This window comes from Ixodes scapularis, unplaced genomic scaffold (genome assembly GCF_016920785.2).
Source record: "Ixodes scapularis isolate PalLabHiFi unplaced genomic scaffold, ASM1692078v2 PGA_scaffold0__279_contigs__length_252992795, whole genome shotgun sequence".
Taxonomy (NCBI): Eukaryota; Metazoa; Arthropoda; class Arachnida; order Ixodida; family Ixodidae; genus Ixodes; species Ixodes scapularis.
Window position 1 is genome coordinate 242,291,252 of NW_024609835.1, and position 15,845 is coordinate 242,307,096.

The window sequence follows — 15,845 nt, forward strand, 5'->3', positions numbered from 1 at the left end:
GGAGTCCTGGTAAGGCCCGGCTAGGATGATTCAGTCGTCTTTTCTTCTCCCTGCTCCAAAAACCCGCAGACATGTAGGATTATGAAACCTGTAGGTCCCACAGAAATTGTGTGGGTGTATGGGTCCCCGCATAGTGCCTGCAGGTCTGTGGGACCCTATGGGTCCCCACATAGTTTCTGTGGGTGTGGGTTCCTATGGGGGTTCCGCATGGTTTGTGTGGGTCCCTATAGGTCTCCGCATAGCCTGTGGGGCCCGCAGACCCACAGTACTGTGGAGACCATGTAGGTGAACCACACGGTTTCATAATCCTACGCTCTGTGGGCAATCTGTGTGGGGCCTGCGGGAAATGAATGCTTGGCTACCATATTTGATTGAGGCATTGCCACGAACCGGCCGGTCCTGTTTTTATTTACTCCTTTGGTAAACGCCTGTCCCGGCGTCTAAGGTCGTTGATCTTTTCCCCCAAGATCCTGTTGACCCTGGTGGTGGTGGCCTGGGCTGCTATCACCTCTGGGTGGATCGCTTGTGCATGAAGTTTTTTGATGAGGCACTCTGAAAAACATGTAATGGCGAGATATTCAAAGGAACAGAAAGGCTTAAACATTCAATGTACAGCTCGTTTAAGCCTGATTTCTACCAGAAAACCCACTTGGTCACAGCAGTCCAAACAACCAAGAGGTCGTTTGAGCCGCTGTAAAGTATGCAAATTAGGAGCAATTCTGGATCTGTTGCTGATTATAAGCTTTTGTAATTAGCTAAAGACACAAATACTGAAATTAGCATTAAGGACCAGGCGAGCTGGTGGGTGATCATGGTTAAAGTTACCCCGAAACAAGGGGAAACAAAAAGGGACAAACACAACAAAGTCTCAAAACGGCTGCAGCTCTGTTTTGCGATCGATGGCTGAGTGGGCTAGTGCACACTAGCTCGGAGGACGTGAAGCGAAAGCTAGAGCTGCAGAACCCATAGATCTTGGGTTTAATCTCCATTCCTACCCGTTTCGATCTGAATGAGCATCGTACCAGCATGCGAACGTGCAACACTATTGCGTGGTGCACGTTAAAGACCCTAGGCTAGCGGTTGTACTGCACTGGCCAAATTTCTCATCTACAGCTGGGAGACAAGTCGCCTGTTGAGGCAGACTAAGTTCTCGGCTGCATAAACATACACGATCACATTTTTCCCCCTTGTGTTGAAGTTACTTGAACCACAAGTATTTTCCTGATCGTGGCATTGCATGTGCACTGATCTACCGTTCCCAATTGGCCGAAATGCATGGGAAGACGCTGGACTTTTTTCATCTAGATTATTTTATGATCTCTACTCCAGAGCAAGCCATAAAGCAAAAAAAGTCAATGCTGATGCAAAGCTCAGCAAAGACTAACTCAGACTCATTAACAAGGTTAAAAATCATACGAGTCACTGGCACAAAATGGCACGTACACATTAAGCTATGGCACTGAACTATTCACCACTGAAACATGCCGGAAAGAGCTACTGCCATTTTTACAAATCAATCGCGTCACTACAATATAATTTAACTACTTAGACAAGGCACTGATTAGGAAAAAAATTACAGGATTACTGTTTAGATTAAAATTGTGTCTGGTGATTTGCCATCACCTCTTAAGAATGCCACCTTCTTGGGTGTCAAAGGTGGCCTGGGTTCTTTGTCCTTGTTGGCATTCGACGGAACTCCTGTCACAGTCCTCGTGAGCAGCACGTCCGAACCCCATACGGTCGTGGCCAGGTTCTTCATGGCCACAGCTGCCCCAATCCTTGCGTCCATGGCGTCGTTCCACGCCTTCTTCTGGAGTTGAACTCCCGCATCGGTGAAGTTCATCTGTAAAACATTAAAAGAGGTGGCAAAACAAAGGTGTCTGGTGAGAACCAGAAAGAGCTGCTCTCCGTGCAATGCTGATTTATGCGAAGCGATTACTGTATTTATGATGCCCTAGTGGAATATCAGAGCAAGCTGGAGCACTTTACAGTGAAAGGAATCTATAACTATACGTAATAACGAAAACAATCACTGCAGGTGCGAGCACCCAACTATTTTCTCTTTCTTTTACAAAGAAGACAAGTAAGAAAGAACAAGCAGCGAAATCCCATCTGGTACTTGGTACATATCAAACAGCTTAATTAAGGCCCAAACCTGAGGAAGCTATCCTGACTGGTCAGAAAACGGTTTAGTGTGCTAAAAGAAATGTAAAAACATTTTTAGAAAGTGGTTTTGCAAACATACTTATTTTGTTCTTTGGCATTAGAGGACGACATACCATATTTCCTTTCCCGATTGACACCCTATTTTTCCCAAAAATTGGGTCAATTGTTTGAGGGGGTGCGACAAACATGAGGGGGGGGGGGGACTTCCTCGAGTAAAAGCAGAAATGATGGTTTGTGAAACCACTACTAGGAAATGCGACAAAGCTTTTAGATTGCAAGTGCGGCAGAGGATTGCCCAAGAACTGCTGCGACCACGGGCGCGTTCAGAGGTCGTGTTTTCCCGCTTCAGATGGTGTCGATTGTGCAAACGACGCCATCTGAGCGCTACCGAAAAGCACACAGAACGTAAAAGTCCACAGCATGCTGCAGTCACACTCGTCGGCTCCACCAAACATGTGATCCAAGCATGCCGCCTTTTTTCATTTGTTTTGGCAGCGAGTGAGCCAATGAAGCCTGCAGGCTCGGCGACCAGTGAGCTGCCACGCATGCTAATTTCGAGCTCACACTAGCTGCCTTCACCTTACGGGCTCACGCACTCCTCGGCTGTCACATCTATTGTTTTTGGCTATTTCGCCATCGCTTACTGGTGCTTTTTGTAATGCTTTAGTTATTTTAGTTATTTTAAAGATAAATGATGATCGCATATTGCCTGTGGTTTCATAATCGTAGCAAGGTTGGCAAAGTGCTAATTTGTCGCTGCCTATTTAAAATAAACGCCATCAGAACCGCGAACCGCGCCGAGTGCACATCATGTGACCCTCGCCACCAGAGCATGAAATGCTGTACAATGGCACGTCACTGAATCCTGGGAGAGTAGCGCCATTGCCTTTCCTGCTGGCTAGCCAATCATAAACAAATACTAACACACAGACGACCAAAACCTTGCGAGGCGGTTGGCTAATTGGACTTGGTTGCAATGGCGATAATCATTTCGGACTGTTCTAATTTTGAAACTTCGAGAGCGTCGTTCTAGTGCAGTCGCACAAAGATCACCACGGAGAATCATCGTTACGGAAGGCATTCGTCGCCAATATAAGCGTCTTTGGCACTGTGTGTGCAATCAGCATCAATCATGCCCGTCTCCACGGATCTCCTACAGTTATATTGTTCCTGTGGCGTATTTCAATACAGGAAAATTATTTTTCAACCCTTTCAAGCACTGACACCGCACGTGGTGGTGGTACGAAGATATGTACACTTGTTTCGCCGGTGTGTGAATAGCAAAATCACGGTATACAAGAAACGTCTATATGAAGCTACCCGTCACCAGCGAATTTAGATCGGCTCTCCAAGAATGGAGACGTCAAAGAGAAATTGGTCATTTCATGAGCCAAAAAGTGGCGACCATACGGGGAGCTTGGCGCTACTTTACCACGGTCTGCTCACTTTCGCCTACGCCATGTACCTACCTCGGCTGCTACGAACAGCTGTGCAGCTCGTCGAACGCCCTGGCAAACCTGACGTGAGGGAGCGGCCGAGGCCCTCGGGCTGTCCACGGGCGGCTACGTGAGGGACCCCGGGCTGCGAAACGCCCTGATCTAGGGAGCCTTCATGTGCGCTCTGCTAGGGTGATGCCACCCTTTGTACTACCACTCGCCGACAAACCAGCAGCCATTTTTTTCCTCGGCGATAATCCGTGGGGCTTATAACCCTCCCGAAAACAAGCGCCTTATCTCACAAGTTCGGAGCAGCGTTGTGGAACCCACGGAGGGAGGATTAGCATTTTCCCCCTCCGATGGGATTACCGATGGACACAAAGGCCACTTTTCGGCTCACTGGGAAACAATGAGAGAAACAAAATGGCGGTGGAAGAGGGTGTGGGAAAGGGAAACAGGCAGTTGGCATCACTCTATGCGAAGCGCACATGAAGGCACTCTACCCTGATCGCTAAGATGATGGCCCCGTGGGAGGCCCACTGGCTGCTCTGCTACGCCGTCTCGGTGGAGCAAGTTCGAGAGCGATACCGAGGAAATCGGAAACGCCGAGGAGCTTTCGACAGGTCCGAAAGCGAGAGCACATCGAGAGTATCACTTGCTTCGTTCAATTGCTCACTTTAACGTTCGGCTGTCCCGTGCTTCCGTCTTGCTCCTTCTGTCCTGTTCACAACTCATCGGCGAATGACTTTTGCAAGAGTGGATAGACGAGAATGCGAGCCTAGACATCAGTGTTTTATTTTATTTTAAAGCGAAGGCGCGCTTGCTGTTTTGCTGGTCCTCTCTTTTCACTCGAGCTTTTTGATGGCGCAAGCTGGAAGACTTTAAAAGTTAGCGGCGCTATTGGTGATGGTCAGTTGGAGAGAGAGATCGGTGGGAAAGCAGGCAAATCTTTTGTTATTGTCACTTTTGTCTCAATTTTTTATCAGTGTTTATTTTAAAAAGAACGTTATATACCTCCACTAGAGCTAGTCATTGCGCAAGGTGTACATTTTTAAGTTAATCGGCGTAACTGATGATTGCTCGGTTGGAGGGGGAGAACAGTAAAAAAGCAGACAATTGTATACATCATTGATTTCGTTTGCTTCAAAATTTAAGATGTTTTGGAACCCAGTTAACGGCTCTGCGAACATAATCATTCTTGTGAGATTTTCTACCTCACAACGAAGATTTGGTGGTCGGTGGAGCTTACGAGGGTAACTACTTCCATGTATTTTTGCTGAGTATTAGTTTTTTTCCCTGTTTCGGGTGCGGCGGTTCTCTGCAGAGTCGTTCAAGTTATATGTGGAAGATTATGATATACTCGAGGCAGCGTGGGTTTAAAGGCCTCCTGTGATGAGGAGTCTGCTGATTTAGTGACGTGACCAATCTATAAGTGGAGAGGGGCAAGGGGGGCGAGATGTAGGGATTTTGGACACAGAACTGTGGTGACGATGCTGCGGGTGGCTGGGGCCAAGGCATGGGGCACGAGCGCTTAGCAAGAAACATGACATTTCAGCCATGGCGAAATGAGCCGCCGAACACCAGCTCGGGTATTAAACCGTCTACATCGTGACTTGACCCGTTTCCGGACAAGGGTTGAGCGAGTAGACCACAGTACTCAAAAGTACGCAAATTGTTGCATAACCCACTTAAGATCCTAAATCCGCCATCAGAAATTTACACTCCAGTAGTTATTTCTAATGTTCCGGTATTATCACTAAGCAAACTTAAGTTGCCATAAGTAACTTGTTTCTCAACCTTCGCACTGTGGGCCAGGGCTAATGCTGATCCCTGTGCCCCCACCCTCCTCACACATATCCGGCACTCGACGGCGAACACAGCAAGACCTGTTGCAAGCTTAACTGCAGAAGTTGTGCACATTAACAAATTAAGGCCAGAAACGCAGTGAAACACGACGTAAAACACGACTACGCTTTCACTGGAACGACGTATTGAGGTTACCATATGTCTGTCGCACAGCGTAACTCGTAGAAGGCAGCGGCCATGCGACGGAGGTCGAAAAGGTCTATAGATATTTGCGCGAAACTATGTGACGCCACTGTGACGTCACGTAAGACCACGATGTCACCTGACGCTTATTTGTCTGTAGCAGGGTATTTTAATGTGAACGTGCATTGTGTCCAGAACGCGTGGCTAAAATCTAACAAATCAATTGATCAAAATTTTATTTTACCTCGAACACCAATGTAGGTTGCAAAGGCAAAAGTCAAGACATGATTAGACCTCTGCACCCTTACGATTGGCAGAGCACGACCAACGCGCAACATCCAAGGAACGAAAAAAAAAAACACCTACATGTACCTCCCATGATGGAAGCAAAAAGAAACATCAAGCCATCAAAACAGCACATACAGAAAAAAAAGAAAAAAACATTTTAAGGAGAATACCAGCAGTACAAAAATAATATTGGCCCTATTACAAACAATAACAGCAAAAGCAAAACATTAAGAAACATCCTGAGAGAAACACTTAGAACGTACTTAACACTTTACCCCAATCGCAAATAACGATAATGCAGACAAACATGCCTTGCAGTAAAAAGACCCAATCTCAATATACGCCTTCCCTTTTTTTAAACTTTAATAATAGTATTAATATTAATAGTCTTTATTTTATCTGTCCACAAAAAGCGCAGGGCTTTTTATGTGGTACAAAGCAAAAGGTGACAAGATAAAAGTATAAACAATTGTTGTTGTTGTTGTTGTTTGCGGGTTTTATGGCGCAACAGCAACGGAGGCCATACTGCGCCAGACTAAATTAACTGATGAAACTCCTATAGTTACCTCATTAAAAAAAGATGATCCTGAAAAAACTGGGATTAGATCTGGTGTATAAGGCCAGTGCTAGTAATAAATGATAAAACTCGATCAAGAGGAACTAAAGGGTGCTCTCCCAGCAAAAGAGCGGGATGAAATGGAATACAATATCTAAAAAACTCAGGAAAATGAGCGCGTCGTTCAGTGTCGAATTCCGGGCAGATCCACAAAATATGAAGAATAGTAAGATTGTCTCCACAGTGCTCACAAACTGGTGGATCCTCCCCACAAAGAAGATATCTGTGTGTAAGGAAGGAGTGCCCGATTCGAAGCCGGCACAATACAACTTCGTGAAAGCGGTTCTTAAGTGAGGAGCTCTCCCAAGATTCAAGGACTGGTTTGCTTACATGGAGCTTGTTATTAGACTCTATAGCACTCTGCCTGCCATAGACGAAAAAGTGACGACTTAATTAATGACTTGATATCCTGATAGGGCAAGCTAGCTTGATATTGAGAGCAGTTACCTGAAGATGCAGCGAGCCTGTCTGCCTCCTCATTACCCTTTACACCCATATGACTCGGAACCCAGCAGAATTTTATATTGTGACCCTTACGTAAAGCTCCGTTAAGTTTACTTCGCACCTGTTCCACAAGCATATTCTTAGTGGCTTTTAGAGAGCATATTGCAGTAATAGCCCTTTGAAAAGTATAAACAATGAGAAAACATAGCTATCCCGAAAAAAGCACTCACGAAAACAAACGTAGAACACATAGCGACACCTGACAAGCAAGATAAGGTAAAAGAAGTAGAGGCACTGAAAACACAAATACAGCAATCCCAAAAGAGCGAAAAGCGCTCAAAATTGCAAACCACTGGGTTCATGCAAACAATATATATATACTCTCTCTATATAATATATATAGATTATATATATATATATACATATATATATATATATATATATATATATATATATATAATCTAGAGAGTACACTCTCTAGATTACGCCGAAAATTTGATTTGTCACTGAATATTTCTAGGAGCGAACAATCTAACTTAATAAAATCATGCTGAATTCGTATTAGGGGAGACCTGTGAAAAAACGTAGATGCATAGAAAAAGTTGCGATACTTACGACACGCGGAGGATTACATCGTAATATTTGCAACCCGTCATTTTTACGCTTCAGTAGTATTATCTTGCGCTCTGTCTCAAGAACGTCGTATGTTCTAAAATTGAAGGTAAGGTTCGAGGTATTAAAAAAAAAAAAAAAGATGTTTACCACACCGAGGTGCGCATCTGTATCGTGCGAGTAACGTATGCATGCACACGTCGGGCAGGTATTAGCGGTGTTGGGAAGTGATTTAAGTAAATAGTACTTAAAGTACTACTTCAAGTAGGTTAAAAAAAACCTTGTATTTTACCCGAAGTGCGTTCTCTGGTACTTTCCGAGGAAAGTACAACCCCCGAATTCAGTGTGCATTCCACAAGTTTGGTCTTGTTAAATTTGTATCACAAAATGATGCTTTGTCAACTGTGAAGAAATATTGAGTGGTAGATTCTACTTCCGCCAGAAACGTGAGCAGACGATGTAACGCTCCGAGTGTACTGGGTTTTCTGCTCCCTTCTTTGAACGAAATGACGACTTTTTCAATCTACACTTCTGGGGGGAAAGCACCACTGGACAATGATATACGCATAATATGTCTTAACAGGGGCGCCAAGACATCTAAAACGTGCTTCATTGGTTTTACCTTAAAATGACCGATGTTACACGAGTTGTTGTTTCTAAGAAATTAAATCATTGTGAATACCTTATCTTGACCTGTTGGAAAGAAGAATTCGCTGTGTTTGTATGTAGGCTTTATTATGACATTGATATAGGGCGCTACTAACAAGGTTATTTCAATAACTATTGAAAGATTCAGCGAGAACTTTAACATTGCAATGTTATGTTATTTTTTTTTGTTATTGCGTGTTCAGTTGGTTCTGAGCACTGATCTCTATAAAAATTGCTGGATCGCGCATCCCCGCTACGCGAGCGCGGCCACCGGACGGCCATCTTTGATGCAATTATTTTTCGTTTTGCTAGTGTTGCAGAGGCCGGCGGCAGCATGCTAAAGACGCGTTTTCTACTCGTTCGTCGTCATTCGCCGAAGACGTTCTTCAAGATCCTGTGTGAGCCGTGATACTTGCCGTTGAGAACACGTGGCAATTTTTACAAAAGCGCAGTGCCGCAAGAAAAAGGCACAACTTGTCGAAAGCACGTTTCGCCGGTCTCGCGACGTGGTCAAAGCTTCTTTGGTACGCCGAAGTGCAGTGTCGCTGTGCCTTCGCAGGCTTAGATACCGACCAAGAATCGACGCCGTGTGGATGTGTTTTGCGAGTGCAATGTGTGTGAAGCCGCATGTAAAAGTGCAACTCGTCGAAAGCACGTGTCGCCGGTCTCGCAGCGTGATCAAAGTTTCGTTGGCACGCAGAGTGCTGCATCTTTGTGCATTCGCCAGCTTGGATACCGATCAAGAATTGACGCCGCACCAAAGGTTTGAAAGTGTGTCGCGCGTAGATGTCTTTAGACCATATATTATATATATGTATATATCGGCCACGGATTTCTGGATCGTCCAGCTGTTCCGGTGAGTTGATATCAATGCTCTTACGTACTATTAGCCACGGATATGTTCCAAATCTACTCTAATGGATCACATGGGAGCACGAATAGAGCAACGCTGGGGAGCCGGGAGGCTTTTCGAAGGCAAAAGTACAAGACGGCGAGAGTGAAAATCTTTAAAGGGCGGCCCATATGGTCGTGTGCAACCTGCTGAGCAATCCCAATTTGGCGAGCCGCGGTCAAATGTCAAGTGGTAATAATTAGGTTGATAATGAGCCAGCGCTGATCAGTGATGGGGAACTGTTGTGCTCCGTATTCCGTAAATCGTCTAACGGCAAAAAAAAAAAAAAAGACATACTTTCCTCCCCTACCCCGTTTCCGTCGCTACCGGACGCTAGATCAAGCTCGTTTCTGGACCGCGAGTGCCACAAGTTTAAGATAGAGTCGTGAGAATAAAGTAAGACGCTGATCCAGAGGCACATACAGCTTCACGTGAATTGCACTCGCAAGACATATCCATAGGGCGTCTATTATTGATCGGTATTCAAGCGTGCGAAGGCACAAAGACACAGCACTCGGCGTGTCACGGAAGCTTTGAACACGCCGCGAGACCGGCGAAACTTGGTTCAACGAGTTGTGCCTTCTTCACGCGGCACTGCGCTTTCGTAAAACTTTCCGCGTGTTCTCAACGAGAAGTATCACGGCTCACACAGTATCTTAAAGAACGTCTTCGGCGAATAGCGTCGAACGAGTAGAAAACGTGTCCGTAGCACGCTGCCGCCGGCCTCTGCAACGCTAGCAGAACGAGAAAAAAGAATGCATGCAAGATGGCCGTCTGGTGGTCGCACTCGCGCTGCAGCGAACAAGCGGGGATGCGTGATCCAGCAATTGTCTTAGAGACCAGTGGTTTAGAGGAACTCTGGTTGAATACTTGTTTTAATCGTTTCCACACTATATCTGTGCCATCCATGCATGTTTTATTAAATAAATGATAAAAAATATGCTTGTTTTGCCTGACGAAAACCTTATTTCCTGGATTTCTGCATTTCCGCAGACTTCTGGAGTTCTTGTTCTAAGAAACTCATTTCGCAGTTTATTGCTTTTCTGAATCGAATCCCCAACACTTTCATTTTAATAAGGGCTTGCAGTTTCATTTAAATTGTTCATACGGAAAACATTGGTCATGTATATTTTTGAAAATAGTCAAGAATGCAGCTTACGCTTCATCGGCAGAAATCCGTGGCGTAACCAGGAATGTTTTTCAGGGGGGGGGGGGGGGAGGAAGCCCCATGAGCCTCCCCCGTGGCTACACCACTGCGGTAGATGTGGCAGAAAGAAAATAGACGTTTACAAATCTCTGTAATGCGAAACTAGCGCGGAGCTCTTGAGGAGGAGAAGGGGAGGGTACGGGGGACGGTATGACTCTCCTCCTTCTCCGTACCCTTCCCTCCTACTCCCTCCTCTTTCCGTCCTCTTCCTCTTTTCCTTCTCCTCTACTCCTCCCCCCGTAAAATTTTCCCGCCAACTTTCCCCGCTAAATTTTGCCGGTTAAGTTTCCTCGCTAAATTTAGCGGAGAAATTGACGTCACGTGACCTCAAGACCACTTCAGTTTCCTCACTAAATTTAACCAGGAGAATGACATCACACGACTTCGTGTCACGTCACCCATGAACAAATTCAGTTTCTCCGCTAGATATAGCGGGAACATTGACGTCATGTGATCTCAACACCAATTCAATTTCCCGCTAGATTTAGCGGGGCGGCTACGCCGACGGCGACGCCACTTAACGCAGAAACGGGTGCCTAAGAGCTGCGCTTTAAAACACTCCGAATTCGTAAAAGAAATAACTAAGCTAAACCTTTCTAGAGTAGCGGTATTGAGGCTAGTCATAAAAGCGGGTTCTTCATCTTTTTACGCCACCTAAATGACTTGGGTCGCAAAATGACCTTAGGACGAAGGAGTGTCAACTCTACATTTGTAAGGATAACATAAAGGCCGCCAGGAAAAATATCACTGTGCCGAGCTGTTTGACAAATACCCTACTACCGGTGTCTATTGCCTTGACTTGGCGACACACTTTAGCACTCATAAGCATATAATGTGTGTTATACACTGCTAACCTTTGAATAGCGGTGTAGAATGCACGTGTGTAGTTAGTGTTATTGTGTGGTGGGTGTAGAGCAAAGTTTTCAGCGCTTCGGCTCTCTGTCGCCACGGTTCATTTTGCAGGATGCGGATCCGAGCATTGTTTCCTCACTGCCGAGTAGGATTAGATTAAAACTTGTTGTTGGTCTATTTGGTTCATGATGCAGTCTAGAGGGTTTTTGGCGCGACACAAGGGACAATCACAAGCGAGTAGACACGGAGGGTTCGTTTCCTATGAACTCAGTGAAGGCTGGTTTAAGCGTCTGCTTTTGACTGTGACCGACCTTACCGACTGCGTTACGACCACCTGTGACCGCACACTTCGGACGATATGGTTGAGGTGGCAACCAAGGTTCTCGAAACGCGTTGTGGTGGAACGCGAAAAGTCGCTTCAGTGTCAAAGTAAAACGCGAAGACCAGAAAAACAAATTACAGGGTGTCACAAAAGAAAATTTACAGGGTCTTTTTAACCGCAAAAATAAACTAGGCATCGCCGAACGCTCATTCTCCGCCCAAAGGTAGCGCTAGAGGTCACAACCAGATGCCAAAGTTTCAGTCCGATCCGATAACTTATTCAAAAGTTATAAGTGATTTTCTGAAAAGTTCAATGGGGAAAATGGCGGCCGACGTAGTTTTCGAATACACGGGGCTCTATGGGCACCAGAAACCGAAAACTGGCAAAAATGGGCTCCATTTTCCCATGGAAATTTTCAGAAAATCACTTTTAACTTTTGATTAAGTTATCGGATTGGGCTGAAACTTTGGCACCTGGTTGCGACCTCTACCATTGGGCGGAGAGTGAGCGTTCGGCGATGCCTAGTTTATTTTTGCGGTAAAAAAAAACCCTGTAAATTTTTTTTTTGTGACACCCTGTATGTAAAAGGGCGCGCGCGCGCCTTCGAGGACGATCCCGGGGACCTAAACGTCGATATGTCAGCGAGGTTGGTTGCTAAGGGCGAGATAAGGCAGTCGTCGCGGTGTCTGCTCGACTGCGGGGGGCGTCGCGAGACAGCTGTGTCCCGAGTTTTCTCGCCCCTCGGAGTTGCGCAAGCACTGGCGGTCCCGCTGCGTCAGCTCGACGCGGGTCCGCCTCGGTCCGTGGCACGCACCCGTGCGGGAAGTGCGTCATACCGGACCAAGGCCGGAGAGATTGCGATGCGGCGAGTAAAAGAAAATACTAGGGGTCACGGTCGACGAGCTGAAGCGTCGGCGATGGTGTCGACTTGCGCAGATATTGCTCTTGCACATCTGTGTCTCACCCTTGTTTTGGCATTGGGCTTCTGGGAGCCAGGGTTCGGTGTCAAGCGATTCGGTCCCAAATATTGCTGTACGACTTCGCTCGAAGGACGGGTACGCCGCTTTAAAAGTAACCCTAGACTCTCGGAAAAATACCTGAAAGGAAATAGTTTACGGGCGCACGATTAAGAAATTGACGCAACTGAAATTTTTCCGAATGCTCTAGCCGCCTTCCACAGACTCATCTTCCGGTAAAAAGGACAGTCACCATACTTGGAACAAATGGAAAGCCGCTAACGCGAAAGCGCAATTATTCGAAATGTGTTTGAATTAACAACGCTGCGCACCATGCTCCACGCAGTACCTAACCGGAAATAAGTATTCTGAAGTTGGAGACAACGGCGATGATGTTTCGATCAACGAGCGAACCAAGATAAATATGATAAAAAATACACGTTTCATACGGCGACTAAATCAGGAATCAGTCGGCGAAACGAAACGCGGAGGCTCGGTCGGCTGTTGCTGGCTGTAGACTCCGTCGAGAAGCTTCCACACTCCGATTACTCCTACTCGTTTGCTTTTAGCTCGAAATGTTCACAAAAACAAAAAAACAAACAAAAAAAAAATAATTCTGCAAAAAGAAAAATAATGCAAAAAAAAAGAAAAAACCGTTTTGGGTAGCAATTTTATATCAGACGATGGTAGTTCGATGTTGGACCACAGCACACTGGCTTACGTAGACATGGCTGGCATTACTCGCCTTTCGGAAGTATCGACCCGACGCTTGCAAGCAAGGAACAAAGCAAAATTGTGCTGTGACGAAACCATGACACGAGCATAGAAAAAAAAATCATTCGTACAACGTGAAAGCTTGAGGTCACGATAAACGCCTGGAAAAGGCTATTCCCGCTGGGCCTTACACTTTGTAGTTGGGATTACCAAGTTGGCGTAGATCACTGCACAGTGCAAAATAACGAGCTGTTAACCTGTGGCGTTAATTGGTGGCCGAGCCCGTGCCAGACTGAGCTGAATCATTTAGCCTATAAAGCAGCGACTTGTACACTGAGCGACGATGTTATCACTGACACAATTTCGTATTTTACTTCGAAAGGGTACTGGCGAATTTACATTCACCACTTTGGTTACTACCTCAACTGATAACTTTACACCACTATAGCTGTTTTGATGGCAGTCTCTCAATGCTAAAGAAAAAGAAGAGAGACAACCGGCGATGGCTGCTTCGCGCTAACAGTGACGCGGAGTGTACTCATGATGCAGTAAAAGTATCAATATATTATATCTAGGTCTCACGTTAATGCGCCATACGCCGACATCCAACGCACGACATGGTTAACACGAAGGATGGATTATTGGATTTTCCTATTTTTCATAGCACGTTTTAAAACGTTGAGATCCTATATCAAAAGAAACTGCTGGGTCGAGGAGCCCGTGAGGGGGGACCACCGAGGGGGGGACCCATTCGGACACGACGTGGTGTTCCATCTGGTGCCCACATCACGTGTCGCGTCTACACCACGTGGTGTTGCACGCGGTGTTCACGTGAAATACCAAGTGGACACCACGTGGTGTTTCATGTGGTGTCCACACCGCGTGAACAGCACATGGTGTTGCACGTGGTGTCCAGATGGAATACCAAGTAAACACCACGTGGTGTTCCATGCAGTATCCCCACCGCGTGCCGTGTCTACAACACGTGTGTTGCACGTTGAATCCACACTGCACTACCACGTAGAAATCACGCGTGATTGCCGGTACTTGGCAGTCCCTGCAATACCCCCCTGGGTCCCACGTCGGTCGGGTGTGAGCATGCTTATGTCGGGCTGACCACACAATAGGGAGTTTTCGTAGATCGCGTTTCCACCTCCGCTAAGCCCTCCACAACCAAGAAGTAGCTACTGCGCCTGCGCGCCGATAGCCTTGACTGTAGAGTTCCGGATATCGTAGCGGGTTGCGGAGGGCGTTGCGGAATGGCGAAAACGGTCTACGAAAACTTCCCAATGCCTTGTGGGCTCCACCTCGGTTTTTGGAGAGCAAATTTAGCGTAGTTGTGGGTGAATCGGGGGAACGCCCAATTGGGCCGCCAACGCAGTACGCCGTGGGTCCCACTTGGCTACCCGTGGGCATAACGAAAATAATCCCTGGAGAAGGGGAACAAGAGGAACAAAGGACAAACACAAATCTCCAAACACAGCTAGGTGACTGGTGCGCGACCGAAAAATTCCGCCTCGTCCGGGTATCGAACCCGCGACCTCTAGTGGAGCGTTCAAGTTGGGCATGCCAAACTTGAATTGCACACGCAAAGCCCCCGTTGATCCCACTTCGGCTTTACGGGGGCAGAGTTTGTACAGAGGTGGGCTCCACGGGTACATGCCCGACTTGGGCTGCCCACGCAATGCCGCCCTGCTCCCACCGTGGCTATACGGGGGCAAACTGGATGTACGACAAGGCACTGACTATGGATCCTGGTCAATGAACACATTTCCAACAGAAATTTGCAACAGGCGTTTGTAGTTCACTTACCTGTCTTCACGTGGCGTATTCAACTTCATTTCATTTTAACGCCGTGCGCAAATTCCCGCCAAAGCAGAGTGTGTGCCGAGCGAAACAAAAAAAAAAAAAAAAACGTCTACCGATAACTTGATCTCTCTCTGTTATGCCCGTGTCCCAGTAGAGCGACAGACAGAAACAAAAGACAGCGACAAGCCTCAAACCCATGCAGCATGCTCGTGATGGTACGTTTGGCAGCCGTTTAGTTGTTCGGTGCTCGTAAAGTAAGCACGAGCGATTGCAAGCCTGCGGAAGCCACCCTCGCGTGCATGATGCTCGCGTTTGAGCATAGCTTTCTTTATTTTACAAAGCCTCTCAAATCGCGAAAGACTCTGGTTTGAGGCTTTCGTTGCCTTTTGCTTCTGTATGTCGCTGTAGTGGGACACGGGCATTACCATTTCATGGAGACACTGCGATCTAATAGAGAACATAGGAACTCCTCAGCAGTCATCGCACGCATTTCTATAGTTCTTGTAGTTGACACGGAGTGGGGCGTATTTAGGCACCTCCAAATATAGCTGCGTTGTGAGTGAGTATTTGGCATACAACATAGGCTATTATTAGTGGCTGATTCCGAACAGGAAGTATCTAAGGATGGGTTGACAGTTTAAATACTCCAGGCACATGATTCTTTACGCGTTGATATCCGTACAGTTTCTGCCTGGTGCAATGTTGTCACCTATAAAAAGAGCGGATGAATTTAGAACAAAAAATAATTCGTTTATTGAGGCGAATTTGCGCCTACAAACATAAATATAAAAAGGGGCCACGCATCTTGCGTCGGCGACGGAAGGGTGACTGACACGAAGCAGCCCGTCTTTATCGCTACTCTTATGCACGCGGCACGATCAGGAATGTTCTGAA

General features: G+C 46.4%; 1 protein-coding gene across 3 annotated transcripts; it reads right to left on the reverse strand.

Annotated features, from left to right (window-relative positions):
* Nucleotides 1–407: 407 nt before the first annotated feature.
* On the reverse strand, nucleotides 408–15,131 carry LOC115316115 (BEN domain-containing protein 5-like). 3 transcript variants are annotated; one of them, XR_005716615.2, is made up of 3 exons: nucleotides 14,955–15,131; nucleotides 1,624–1,843; nucleotides 408–552 (listed from the first exon to the last, which is right to left on the reverse strand). XR_005716615.2 is itself a non-coding variant. In XM_029975413.3 (3 exons), exons 1-3 carry the CDS (start codon nucleotides 10,255–10,257, stop codon nucleotides 441–443), a joined length of 339 nt encoding a protein of 112 aa, XP_029831273.3. In that variant the 5' UTR covers nucleotides 10,258–10,297; the 3' UTR covers nucleotides 408–440. The 3 variants fall into 3 exon arrangements, 2 of the variants coding, with proteins under 2 accessions (XP_029831273.3, XP_042147003.1); XM_029975413.3 differs by lacking the exon at nucleotides 14,955–15,131 and adding an exon at nucleotides 10,251–10,297; XM_042291069.1 differs by lacking the exon at nucleotides 14,955–15,131 and having other exon boundaries at nucleotides 1,624–1,935.
* Between the last annotated feature and the right edge of the window lie 714 nt (nucleotides 15,132–15,845).